We start from the raw sequence: 14,129 nt of genomic DNA, 5'->3' as shown, positions 1-14,129 counted from the left end.
TCTCTTGCTTCTCCTCTGGGCCTTGTTTTCTTCAGCTTCTGGCTTTTCCATCTATGTATTTTCTCTCTCCTGGGTTCATCTTTTTCAACTTCTGGAGGCTTCTCTCTGTCTCTGTAGCTTTCTTCTGTATCTGTGACCTTTTATCTTCCATTTATAAAGCACTCCAGTAAGAAGACTAAGATCTACCTTGGGTCATGCAATCCAACGAAAGGCCCATAACTAAGTGATTTAATCAAAAGATCCCACCTACAATAGGTTTACACACACAGGAATGGATTTTAAGAACAGGATTTCTGGGGTCCACAAAAGCTTCAAAGTGCCCCAGTAGGACATTTATACAAACTTTCCAGTTGTGGACTCTTAGTCCAGACATGTATTTGTTGAAGGGATGTATGGAGAGAGGAAAGGAAGAAGGAAGGCATGGAAATGACTGGGCCTGGCAGCTGGGTTGGTATGTAGGCCAAGTTGTAAAAGATGCCAAATCACCTGCTGAGTAAGATTGGCTGTAAATGTAGACACTGTGACTGTCCATTAACTACCACCCCATGAGGCTTAGGGGACAGGTATGGGATGCAGCCACAGGTCACTCATATGACAACAGTAGCCAATTGGCCTAAATGCAAGACTCTGAAGAGCCTAAGTGGAGGCTTCCTGGTTCTGCTTTCCTTAGACCCAGGCAAAAAGCCTTGCCTAGAAGAAGCTGTGGAATCAACCTACTGCTGAGGAACCAACCTTCTTCTTGGTTCCTGACATGTAGGCAGAAAGTTGGTCATGACCAATATCACCACTACCACTACATGTACTATCATCTACTGAGTGTTCATCATCTTCCAAGCATTGCGCCAAACAGTTTATGTCCATTATCTCATTTAATTTTTATCAAAACCCCATGAAGATAGTCACTTATTATCCATTAACATTTACAGATGGTAAGTGGGACATTATGAGTGTTATATTATAAGAATAATAGATTGTCTATTATAAGAATTTATTATTTATTATAAGAATACTAGAATTTATTTTAAGATTACTAGATTGTCTCAACGAAGCCCACAGAAGGCATATGACTGAGCCTCCAGGAGAGCTGCAGCCCAGGAAGGACTTTGATGCTCTCAAAAATCTTGTGCCCACTCTCTCTCACGTATACTTTTCTATGGCCACTGCCTTCATTCTTCTCTCTCTCCTTAGAGGCCACTTTTCTCCATAGGGTACAAGCACAACTGCCCATAGCTTCTAACTTTTATATATTATAGTTTATGCTACTGGAGTGAGACTGACTTAACACTCCCTTTGGTCCTAAGGCCAAAATTCCCAAGGATTTGGCCCACCCCTTTACCGCTCAACTGTGGCTTGGTCAGGAGATGGGCTGGAAAATGTAATAGCATGGCAACTTCCACAGATTCCTTGTGGTTGGGATTGAAGAAGGGTCAGATTACAAAAGGAAGTATAAGCTAAGAAGAGAGGGGGAGAGAGAGAGAGGGAGGGAGAGAAAAGGAATGTGTGTGTGTTAGGGGAAGAGGGAAAGGGATAGCTGATTGGTAGACAAAAGTAGACATCCACAACACAGAATTTACAAAAGTTAGGTAGTTAGCTCAGTGTCATACACAATCAACAGTGGCAAAGCCTAGTCTCCACCTAGACCTCTCTGACTCCAAGGATTATGCTCTTAACTAATATAACAATGGAAAAGAGTAAATGGAGTAACTAAATGACTGAAGGAATACCTACCTACCTACATACATGTACACATGCACTCTAGTGAAGAGCACACCCAGTTGGCAATCAAATCCAGAAGGCAGAGTTCAGAATGGGCAGTGTGCATCGTTGCTCGACCCGTACAAGTTGTCATCTGAGGATAAAGAAAGAGCGTGTGGAGAAGCTAACCCGAGCATGAGCAATGTCGATGGCTGAGGCCTGCAGCCAGTCCCCCAAAGCTGATCGTCAGAGCACCCCTGGAGCCCACCCGTCCTGCCTTAGTCAGTGACCTTGCTGGGCTGTGCTCCAGAGGACACACACGTCCAGAGCCAAGTGTTACAGAGGATGTCGAGTCAAAGTAGCCTTCGTGCTACTTACGCTGGAGGTCCCTGCCTGGGTCCTGCATGTCCCAGAGGATGATTTAGGATTCCATCCTGGTGCCCCAGAAAAGGGGGCTGCTGTGGGAAAAGGCCGCTCTCAATAGAAGGGGGAGCTCAACTCTCAGAAATTAAGTTCCTCGAAGGCCCAAATGTTTTCCAAGCCTGGGGAGTTAGGCTTGGGGAGATTTCAAACCCTAGAGCCAAGAAAACATGTTCAGAAAAACATGTTGAATCTCTCATCCTTTTGAGCCTGTTTAGCAGACTATTAACAAAATGCTCTTCCCGAAAGGAGCTCATGGCCTTTCTAAAATATGTAGCTTGTCCCAGGTTTATGGAGAGGGAGTACCTGGCTCAATTCATGGTCTTTGGAGTCAAGGCCTTTTGTAAATCTGGAAGGTAGTGCTATTTTTATTCTTGTGATTTCTGTTTTTGTTTTCACTTGAATGAAAAAAAAATCAGTTGCATGGAGTTTACCCTGAAAATTTGAAACAAAATGAATTAAAAATTTTGGAAGTTGGAATTTTTTCCAGTTTGCCCCTTGCAAACCAAAAGCTATGTTTCTGGGAGGAAGGTAAGCACATTAAGCAGTTGCACTGATGCTTTCAATGATAGTTGAGTTAGTAAAAATAAAAAGGAGGAGGAGGAAACCAGCAAATACTTGTATAGGACTATATGCCAGGCACAGGGGTTAAACGACTCACCCACGGGCCCTCGGCTTGTCAGTACCCTCCCCCCTCCTACCAGCTGCTGCCCTCCTGCTCATCAAGTCCCCACCATGAACTTCAGTTGTCATCTTCCGTGAAACCTTTAAACACAATCATCAGTCTCGGTTTCTGGGAGGCTGGGGTGAGAGTGGAAGCTATGGTGCTGAAACAGACTTTTCTGCTCCCCTCAAATCACAGTACATTGTACAGAATAAAGAGGTTCAGAATATTCACTGGGCAATTGGCATATGTGCTCTCTGTGAGCCTCGGTGTTTTCACCTATGTTGTGGGCGTGATTCTACCTACCTTTGGGGGAGTTTGTGACAATGAAATGATATATCTCTACAGGAAGTGCCTGGCTGCAGTTATTCTAATACTATCATGTCTCTGTCCATGGTGTGGCTGTAATGACCATAACCAGTATCTGGTGCTCAGAGAATCAGCAACTCCCATGCATGGCACCAGATTCTACTCCACCTCCATCTTCCCAGTCCCTTCTTCTCTGGAGCAGGAAGGAGGACCAAGTGGAGATCAAGGATCACTCAGGCAGCCTTGGCCAGCCGTAGCAGTGGGTGCCCACGGCTCTCAGAAGCCCCAGGCTCTCCCGAAGAACCACAGGTCAGCCAGGGAGAACAACCAAGGTCTGAGATGGCCACTGATGTCCAGGCCACTGGAAGGGCCACCGGGTGCCCAGCAAGTATGGTCACTTGGCCTCCCTCCAGCAGGTGTGGCCAGAGCCACCAGCTTAGTAAGGGCTGGAGCAGTCATAGGCCAGAAGCAGTCACAGATCAGATTGGAATGAGGGAAGTAATTTTCAAACACTGGCCAATTTCAAAGTCTAGATGGCACCAGATATGCAAATGATTAGGCGAAGGAACTTCAAGCCCTGCCAGGCCTTGTGAGTCCTCAGCTCAGCAGCTTGTGCCACTATACTTTCAGCAATTCACAAGGAACTGAGTCTGTGCAGGACAGCCTTATAATCGAGAAGGCTGAAGAGAGACAGAATGAAGAGGAAGTAGTGGGTGGGGCAGCTTTAATCTCCCACATCCTGTTTGAGGAAGAACTCTGGAGTGAAACCTAGCAGCAGCTCTGGGAAGGGCTTTAAGCCTGTGTCTCCCCAGTGACACCTATCAGTACTTCACTCGGCACCCACCTGCTCTAACTGATACAAAGAACACAAAGAGGTAAAATAATACAGTCCCTGCCTGGCCTCAAAGTGCTTACAGACCCATTCAAGGACAGGAAGTACAGAGCAAATTGTAGCTAACAGTTAAGTATGTAATAGCCAAAGAAAAGTTGGCCCACAAAATTATAACAGAAGATCAAGTGATAGAGGGTTTTCTCCTAGCTGGGGAATCAGGCCCGGCGCCTGGAACTGAGGAGGCCTGAGAGGGCCGTGAAGGATATAGTGGACTTGGGAATCTTGGAAGAGGGGGACGCCCTGGGAGGGGAAGTGGCTAAGCAGAGGGGAGGCTGATCACTGCCCCAGAGAGCCAGCTGGTTCCCTCACACTCAGTGTAGAAAAAGCTACAGGCAAAAAGGTACTGAGAGAGGACAAAAAGGAACACTTCAAGAGTTAGGTGACTTTCTTTAAGTGAGTTAGGAAACAGAAACTCTATATAAAAAGATATATTTTACCTTGAAAGAATAAAATTTTGTGCACGGAATAAACAAAACAGAAGACAAATCTCCAAGTGCAAACATTATTTCAAATATATCTGACAGAGAAAGGGTTACTATCATACTGTACCAGACTCTTCCAGCGAAGTAGATAAGAAAGACAAACACTGCAATCGAAAGTGGGTGAAGGATGTGATTAGACTGGGAAAAAAGGAAAATCAAACGACTACCAGATGCAGAAAGAGGCCTTCGCTCACTGCGAGTCAGGGAGATGAAAATTAGGGCAATAAGATAGCATTTTTCATTCCTCAGATTGGCAAACATTTAATAGTGATAAAAACTCAGTGCTAATGAGAAGGCAAGCAAGGAGAACTCTCATGTCTTACTGATAGGAATTTCAATTGCTGCAAACTTTTGGTGAAAGAGCCTGGCAATACCAAGAACTTTAAAAAATATAAATATCCTTTGATTCTGCTTTTTCATTACTGGGAATTGGTGCTTAAGAAGTACCATAGTATGTATTATGTATTTTTCTTCAATTTAGTTTGGAAATATCCTATTATTTATCAAGAGTGGTATGACTGAATAAATTGAGGCCCGTTCATATTAGGGACCCAATGCAGGCACTAAAATGAGTTAGATCTGCTACATATTGATTTAGAAGAAAGCCTGTGAAGTACATTCAGTGGGAACCACAAGTTGCAGAGAAATGTGTATGTGAGAATCCAAACACACTCGTGCACACAGTCCCGCATCTTCCCTTCTTCAGATTTATGCACATGGATTTTGTCTCGATGTGGAGAAAGGCATGGATGGCCGTCCACCAGATGCCCACTTGGTTACAAGGGGGTGGAAGAAGGGGAGGATAGGGGAAAATAAAGACTGAGCAAAATGAAGAAATGCCATCATACGCTCATCCGCTACAAACCCTTAGTGCTGCCATGTGCCCCTTTGGGGGTGGTGAAACTCTCCGTAAGGAGTCGAAGGCCTGCCTTGATCTGACCCACCTCTTTGAAGCTGAAGCGGATGCAGAATCCTGGAGACGCTTCCTGCTCTCCCAGCTTGCTCAGGGAAACAATGTGGAGCTTTAAGTTTTGCATTTTAAAAGTCACATGAAGGCTTAAAATAAGCAGCAAGTGTTCAGTGTTAGATCCAGATGTCATCTCAAACAAGAAACAAAAATGCTTTGATTTTTGAAAAATAACCTTTGACGCCTAAAGAGGCTCTAATAAGTGCTTTTGTTCCAGGATCTTGAAAAATGACTTTCTGTGCAGACGAGCGAGGCAGCCCAGGGAAACTGATGTCCTCTGCTTCTCAGGGCAAGGACCGCCGTGGCATTCGCTGAGCACTGCCCTGCCCGGGTCTCTTCTCCCTTCTCCAGGATGACAGTCACCCGGCTGCCTCAGCAGCTGTTTATGGCAAAGGGACAAACTCAGGGACTTTCAGAGGGGCGCAGTCCCCGTGGCCTTGTCAGGGTGCTAATTGGTGCCAGTTTCACTGATGGTAATGGAGGAAATCTGTTAGCAGAAGGAAGGCTTTGAGGTCTAAACTCACCAGAGGTTGGTTCCCTAGAAAATTCACGAAGGAAACTCAGGTGCTGTAGGTTTTTTGAGGTAGACTTCCTTCCAAGGAGACATCCTCAGCTGTTTGGGTATTCATCTTGTACTGACAGAACCAAACCCGAGACTCTAAAAGGGACTCCATGTTTTTCTGAGAAAACTAAGCGAGGAATTTTTCTCTGGAGAAAGATGATTTCACTCCCCAAGAGATGTTTTTAAATGTTAGTATGGCAGATAACTGAGTCTTTCTTAATGGACAGATGTTGTTGTCAAATGTGCTTGTGGTAATGATGTTTGTTTAGTGCTTAGCTCAAAGGAATTCAGAGTGCTTTACAGGTATTTTCTTCATTATTCCTTTAGCTTATTTTTTCTGATCATATTTTATATTTGTATTTATTATAAATCCTTCATTCACTTTTTCTCACTGAATGTCCTCTGAAATAGCTCCTGTTTGCCTCGTTTCTTTATTTTTCCTTTATTTTTAAAGGAGCTTTAGATTGCATAAATGTTACAGCAAAATTATAGGGGATTCCCATATACCCTACCACGTCCCCTCCCCCACTTCCCCCCATTTACAACATCTTTCATTAGTGTGGTAGATTTATTACAGTTGATGAACACATATTGAAGCAGTGCTGTTAAGCATGGTCCATAGTTTATGTTATGTTTTTGTACTTTGCACTGCACAATTTTATTGGTTTTAACAAAATATATAATGACCTGTATCCAGCATTGCAATATCATGCAGGACATGTACTTTATACTTTTACAGATTCTGACAATATATAATGGCCTGTATCTGTCATTGCAAGATGATGCAAAACAATTCCAATGCCCCAAAGATGCCTGTGTTCCACCTACTCTTCCCTCCCCCTCCCCTTGGAACCTATGGCAACCACTAAGGTTCAATTTTTGGAGAATAAGTTTCATAGTTACATACTGGTCTGTTTTGTTAGGTGCTGCTTATCTATTCAAGACGTTCTTACCCCTCTATTTGAGAATACTGCAGGACTCACCAGGGTGGGAGTTTTTTCTTGTTTAAAGTGTGGGTCTCTACACACTGAGATAATACCCTTTGTCAAGATGAACACATTCATATTCCACAGAAGCATGCCCAAGATGTACCCTTTCCAACATATGCCCCCACCATCAAAGTCCTGCACCAGTGACCCTCCCCTGCCATTTTTGCCAAAAAAAAAAAAAAAATTTCCCACCATTGTAGTTCCAACCACAGTCCTACAAATCACCTGTTCCTTGCTCAAATCGCCACCTTAGTTCCATGGATAGTCCATCCTAACCGCCCCCCCACACCCTGCTCACCTTCACACTCTGGCACCATTGATCCCACTCATCCCTGCAACACCTCTACACCAAACCACCTCCTTCCACCTTATCATGGGTTCTGCCCATATTGAGCATCAGCTCACCACTCTCTACTCCCTTTTTGATAACTTATCTTCCAGACGCTAGCTCTGTAAGTCTGCTCAGTAGGCTTAGGTCATATCAGTGAGGTCATACAATATTTATCTTTTAGTGACTGGCTTACTTCACTCAACACAAGGTTTTCAAAATTCACCCATGTTGTGTGTGTCAGTGCTTCATTCCTTCTTACAGCTGAGTAATATTCCATTGTATGTATATACCACATTTTGTTTATCCATTCTTCTGTTGAAGGACACCTGGATTGTTTCTGATTTTTGGCAATAGTGAACAATGCTGCTATGAACATTGGTGGGCATTTATTTGTTCATGTCCCTGCTTTCAATTCTTCTAGGTATATACCCAACAGTGGGATTGCTGGATCATATGGTAATTGTATAGTTTAGCCTCATTTTTTTACTTCTCTCTGCATTTCCAATAACATATACTCATACCATTTCAGATACCCTAGGGGAGCCTTCAGGATGTTTTCTTTTCAGTATTTCAGGCTCCTTTTTCTCCATTTACTATTTGTCATCACTTTTTCAAATTTTCCCATGCATAAGGTTTTCATCACATTTCATCCCCCTGGAAATGAGAATTACTCAAAACACATAAAACATACTCTGTTTGTCCACTTAAATAATTTCTATTTCATTCATTTTTAGTTGTTTACTTATTTCTAAACTAGCTTGATCCATAAGGAATTTGAGGTAACTCTGCCTAAATACTTTATTTAACATGAGCCTTGTTTACTTATAGATTTTAACTTCCTCCTTTTGGTCTTTAAGGAATTTGTTAACCCTTCTTTTCCCTGCACTCACCGTGGAATAAACAATAAAGAATGGATCATAACGTTAAGCCAAGCAGGTCTTTTGTATAAATGAATTGGATACTGCCCTCCATTAAGGAAAAAAGAACAAAGAATTTTTCATTGACTCTAATCTGTAAGATGTATAGTCAAGAGACCCATGCTAAAGAGATCCTGAGGTCATGAAATTATATGGAAGACATTTTAGAAATCCACTCCCTTCTTTTACAGGTGTAGAAAGAGGTCTAGAGAGTTTTAGAAGTATGTGTGTGGTTATAGAAAAACTTGGGGACATGTTTAGAATTTAGCGTAGGAGACAAGAACAAGCCACCTGAAAAGTTAAAATGTCAATAAAGAAGGAAGTAAATATCATGAAATAATGAAAGACTTGGGTATTCTGGGCAGTGGTTAGCTAGGAAATATTAACAACTGGGGCAGGAGGTGGAGGAAGTCCTAATTTGTAGTATTGGCCAATTCCATGGTGCCCATGCCAATTTCAAGCTACCAACCTGAGAGCGTACAACACCCAGCTGTGAAGAGAAGCACAGGAATATCCAATCTGCTCTGCGAGCGGTAGAGATCCCCAGGCTATTGTGAGTAGCTCTTAGGGAGGAAAAGAGCTGACTTAGACCATCTTCCCACACACTGGAGCTTCCAGCTATGAAGGGCTCGCCATGGTCCTTCCATCTCGCATCTGTTTGACTCTGTTCCTTTGCTCTTCCTTGCCTCAGTGAATAGAACGGTCTTCACTTAATGAGCTATTGCTTACGTTGCAAGGCCCACCTCAAAGATAAGCAGCCCCATGAGGTTTATTCTGACCCCTTTAGAAATCCTGGAGTACTTTCTCTATACCCCTCATTAGGGTAATTATCAAAGCCTCACTTGACATTATTGTCCATAGGTAGTGTTTTTTCCCTACCAGACTGTTCTCAGGGCCAGATCTTACTCCTCTGTAGTCAGAGACGCAGTGCAGTCAGATTGTTTGACATCAAATCCTGACACTGTGTCCACTCACGGGGAGACCATGGGCAAGTCATCAGACCTCTCCAGGCTCATCTGTAAAATGAGACATTCAATAAAAGACTCTCACAAGCTTTCTGTGGAGATTGATGAGATTACTAGATATGTTTGGTGCCTAACACGTACTAAGCACTCAGTAAATGTTATTGGGTATTGTTGTCTCTGGTATATGTCTCAGAGTCTGACACAAAGGTGGTGGTGAGTGGTTGAATTGAATTTAAGTGGAGCAAGGATATGATCCAGCTAGCTTGCTAGGAAGCTGGGAAAAAGCATGGTGGGGAGGACCTGCATGAAGAAATTACTGTTGGAGGAATGAGACTACTATATTTAAGGAAAATCAGTAGGCTACAGAATTATAGGATCAGAGTCTAGTTTTCCAGCTGTAGTTTGAAGAACACAGAGTACAGTGGCATCATCTATGCCCTCCCTTCACCCCATGGGGTAGACATGTAAACCAAAAATGTAGCCATTTGTTTTTACAGTAACTTTCATGGACTGCTGCTAATTTAAAATATTGCCTTTTCAATATGTGCAGTTGATTTTTATGAAATCAAAATGCTGTACTTTAAATGTAAATACTGTTAAATTTCTTTCCATTTGGTTCAGCCCATCATTCCAGTGAATTCCTGTCTCTTCCAAACTTGATTCTGCAATGCAGTATATCTATCTATTCTAGCTTTGCAGTTTTGAGAGCATGACTTCTATTTTGCTTTGTGAAACACTGTCCATGCCACTTCTAAGAACAGTCCCCTGGCATGTCAATAAGAGACTTCTTTCCATGTTGGCATTGATTCATTTAGCAGTCATTTTCTTTTTCTTTTTGCATACAGATTTAAAACCCCCTTCGAATTTATCAAGGTATATGATAATCCATATTATATTCCATCTTGTTCATAAAATTGTCATGAGGAAATTTGTCAAAATGCTATGTTTGGAGCATTTCTGTTTCACGGATATAGTAAGTTTATCAGAAAAAAACTGCAGCTAGTTTGCTGCAGTCTGTTCTTGGTTAACCCTTGTAAGCTCCCTGTACTACCTACTTCCTGGATTCATGCTTTGGAATTTAATATTATCAAGGTAGGTTAGGCTCTATGTACAGGCTTGGCCATTTGAGTCAGTAGTTTATGCACACTCCTGAAGGCAGTGGGAGGTTCCTGAAATTTTTGTGTAACGTATTATATGACAAAGTGGTATTTTAAGAAGAGCTATCTGGCAGTAGTGTTCAGGATGGACTCTAAGGAAGAATCCTTATGTGAGGTTTAAAGTTTGCTGTAATAATCCTAGAAAGGGCTCCAGGACTACCCTGGGTTAGGCTAGTGGCAATGGAAATGGCAAGGAAGAAATTTAGATTTAAGAGAGAAAATTGAAATTGATTGCTGAGGGAAGATGATAGGAATGAAAATAATTTTAAATTAGTTACTTTAGAGCATCTGAACTTTTCTACACATAGACCACACAGAAAATATCAGTTTGGCAGTTGGGGTAAATATGGCTGCTTAGGGCTAGAGGTGACCCAATGTGATGACTCCTGAGGACTGGGTTCCCTCACCTCTTCCCAACCACTGGCAGAAGACATTACTATATCCACATGGTGTGAAACTATTTGGAAAACTCTGCTTTAAAAAATAAATAGCTTTAGCAATACGAGGAAAAACGGACTTGTACCAAAATTGGGAGACAAACAGTACTGAGAAGAATACACATATAATGGAAAGCAACCAATTGTTTCAGAATATATGATGTGGTTTACACACTTGGAAGCAAACCAACCAGCATCAGGGTTAATGCCAAAGAAGGACTGTGCAGGTGCCAAACAATATATCCCAGGACACCAAGCCATTGCTCATGTTCTAATGATGCAATGAAACAACAGCGGTGTCTGTTCAGGCTGGTTGGGGTGTGGAAGTGGACAGCACCACGGGAGAAGTCGGAAGAAGGGAAGGACCACACCTAGAGAGGCATGAGATAGAAGCCTAAGTGTAGACAAAAGCAGAAACTACTGAAGGAAAGAGTTTTGGTTTTGGGTAATGTGTTAAGCCAAGCACATATGCTTGAAAACTTAGACAGCATTGTTGAATTGTTGCTTTTTTATGTGATTTACATAGTTAATAAATTAAGTAGTTTTGTGTTCCCAATGCCTTGCCTCATCTACTGATTCATATTACCTCATGGAAGAAATCATGGATTGGGAAAAAAGCAGGGGCATGCATTCCATAATTCCGTGTTATACCCTAGATGCTCAGTTAAAGAAAATTAAAAGGCATTCCCTCATTCTTCACTCAATGGCAGAGCAGGAGTGTGAACCTACCAACAAAGCCATGCAGATTCTATTATAAAAATAGAAATGAATGGCTCTTCTAAAGATAATGGAACCCACGCATTTCTCCAGATGCTTGGCAGGAGGGCCACCATCTGCATGACTGCAGGGGGCACCATTCACAGTGTTGTCCATGTGAATGCCATTCCCTGAAGTTGGCCAGAGCACACCCCCATGGTGGCAGCTCAGAGAGAGCACTTTCCTCCCCACTGGACCTCTCTTACAAGCCAAAACTTATCCTTCTGGCTCATTTGCTCCAGTCATTCTGTTGACCTTTCCAAAGCTATTTGCTGCTCTCACTATCATGCTCCTTGTTGCTAAGTACAAAAAAACCAACAGACACACATAATGCAGGGAACTCTGGCATCCTCATCGCACTTGGTACAGGCTTCGGTTTTAGCACTTAGACACAGCGCTGTGAACACTTGTTTACATTTCCAACTCCTTCACTCAATGCGAGCTACGCAGGGGGCAGAGTGAAGCTTCTTTGAGCCACAGTGCTTAACAGAACATCCGGCACAGAGCGCCCGGCCTCATTTAATATTAGGCAAGTGGTGAATGAATGAATGCGGCACCTTTCTTCGATTTCGCCCCAGTAGTCTCATTTTGAGGGTTAGAGCCTGTGGTTTAGACACTTTCTTCTCTTGATTGTGTGCAATGCCTGCCTCTGTTTGCCTTTGTTTAACAGCTTCCTGGGGAGATTCAGGTGGTCCTGGGGCAGGCCACTATGTTGTGACGGGCAGCTTCTGAGTCTCTTGTTCGCCCCTGTGCAGGTGGGGAAGTGGAAAGACAAGTCCCTGCAGATGAAGTACTACGTGTGGCCCCGCATGTGTCCAGAGACAGAAGAGCAAGAAGACGACCACCTGAGCATCGTGACCCTGGAGGAGGCTCCGTTCGTCATTGTGGAGAGTGTGGACCCTCTGAGTGGAACCTGCATGAGGAACACAGTCCCCTGCCAGAAGCGTATTGTCTCCGAGTATGTCACTCTGGGTGGAGTGGGAAAGCCAGCAGTGGCCCAGACATTGGCACCTGGGATAGCCAGTGGTGACCCAGATGTTGGTACCTGGGATAGCCAGTGATGGCCCAGATGTTGGCAACTGGGATAGCCAGTGATGGCCCAGACGTTGACACCTGGGATAGCCAGTGGTGGCCCAAACATTGACTCCTGGGGTAGCCAGAGGTAGCCCAGATGTTGACATCTGGCCTGGGATATCATGTCTGATTTCATGTCGCTCTTGAGCTATGGCATGACTGGCACACCTGGAGCCAAATGGGTGGTTCCATCCAGACCAGGGGGAATTACTGCTAACTACAAGCTACACTCCTGTTTCTCTGGCTTGCCTGGCCTTTGTGCCCTTAGGTGTATGGAGGTTTCAGCTGATTGCTGGTGTTGGAACATGTTTTCTTGGGCCAGTCCTGAAATACGGAGATTTAGAAACATTTTAAGAAATAGATCAAATTAATGTATGTGTTGGAAGTCAGGACAATGATTCTTTTTTTTGTGAGCATGAAAAGTATCTGGAAAGGGGCACAAGAGGCCTCTGAGTTGCTGGCAACTTTCTGTGTCAGGATTGGGCTGCTGGTTAATTAGGTGGTTCAGTTTGTGAAAATTCATCAAACTGAACTCTTAGCAGTGTACTCTTTTCTGCTTATATTATCCTTCAAGAAAGCACTGAAAATATGAAGAAGCATGGTTCAATATGATGAGATCCTGAGAGTTTTGTAGTCTAGTAGCTTCATTTATCTCCCTACTCAGGTCTGGTAGTGAAGCTGAGCAGTGAAGGTGGGCCTGCTTTGGGGTTGGACTTTTAATGGTATAAGGTAGTATTTTGCATTTTATATAAAGCCTTTCTTTTGTCTTGTATTTCTTTCACTGGTTAGAAATAAAACAGATGAGGAACCAGGTTATATCAAAAAATGCTGCAAAGGATTCTGCATTGACATCCTTAAGAAAATTTCAAAATCTGTGAAATTCACCTATGACCTTTACCTGGTTACCAATGGCAAGCACGGGAAGAAAATCAATGGGACCTGGAATGGTATGATTGGAGAGGTGAGTGCCAGCAGTTTAGGGCCATTTCCGTTTTTCACTTATTTTGTTCCATGTAAATATTTAAAAACATGTAATTCAGAAATCTTGGAAAATATAAGTCTAACTAGAATTTTTTGTTTCTGCTATACAAAGATACCCACTGCTGGGTCGTAAGTGTTTTCTTTGTGGAGGCCCCTCACCGTGCTACCTGCTTTGTTCCTCTGTGCCCAGGTGGTCATGAAGCGGGCCTACATGGCGGTAGGTTCGCTCACCATCAATGAGGAGAGATCCGAGGTGGTCGACTTCTCTGTGCCCTTTATAGAGACTGGCATCAGTGTCATGGTGTCACGAAGCAATGGGACCGTCTCACCTTCTGCCTTCTTAGGTAAATGATGCATTTGCTGGTGTGAAGGAAATGGACATATGGACAGAAAGAAGGAACAACCGAAGGAGCATGTGGCCAGGCTCTTTTAGCCAGGAGGTGGTTTGCTAGGAGCTTAATTCAGTCAGCCAAATTACAGACTTCATAATGGATTAGTCTCAAACATGGAAACTGAATAACACCCAGAAAA

General features: G+C 43.2%; 1 protein-coding gene across 2 annotated transcripts in view; it reads left to right on the top strand.

The window, feature by feature from the left end:
• GRIN2B (glutamate ionotropic receptor NMDA type subunit 2B) overlaps positions 1 to 14,129 on the top strand; it is a 475,047-nt gene that overhangs the window by 396,919 nt on the left and 63,999 nt on the right. For both annotated transcript variants that reach the window (XM_058282823.2, XM_058282824.2), the window contains 3 exons: positions 12,299 to 12,501; positions 13,407 to 13,578; positions 13,789 to 13,942. In XM_058282823.2, coding sequence (XP_058138806.1) covers positions 12,299 to 12,501; positions 13,407 to 13,578; positions 13,789 to 13,942 — 529 coding nt within the window. The remainder of the gene's footprint in view (positions 1 to 12,298; positions 12,502 to 13,406; positions 13,579 to 13,788; positions 13,943 to 14,129) is intronic.

The sequence above is a fragment of the Dasypus novemcinctus genome, chromosome 20 (assembly GCF_030445035.2).
Source record: "Dasypus novemcinctus isolate mDasNov1 chromosome 20, mDasNov1.1.hap2, whole genome shotgun sequence".
Classification (NCBI taxonomy): Eukaryota; Metazoa; Chordata; class Mammalia; order Cingulata; family Dasypodidae; genus Dasypus; species Dasypus novemcinctus.
The sequence above is the reverse complement of the archived record's forward strand: the minus strand, read 5'-3'. Positions and strand labels throughout refer to the sequence as shown.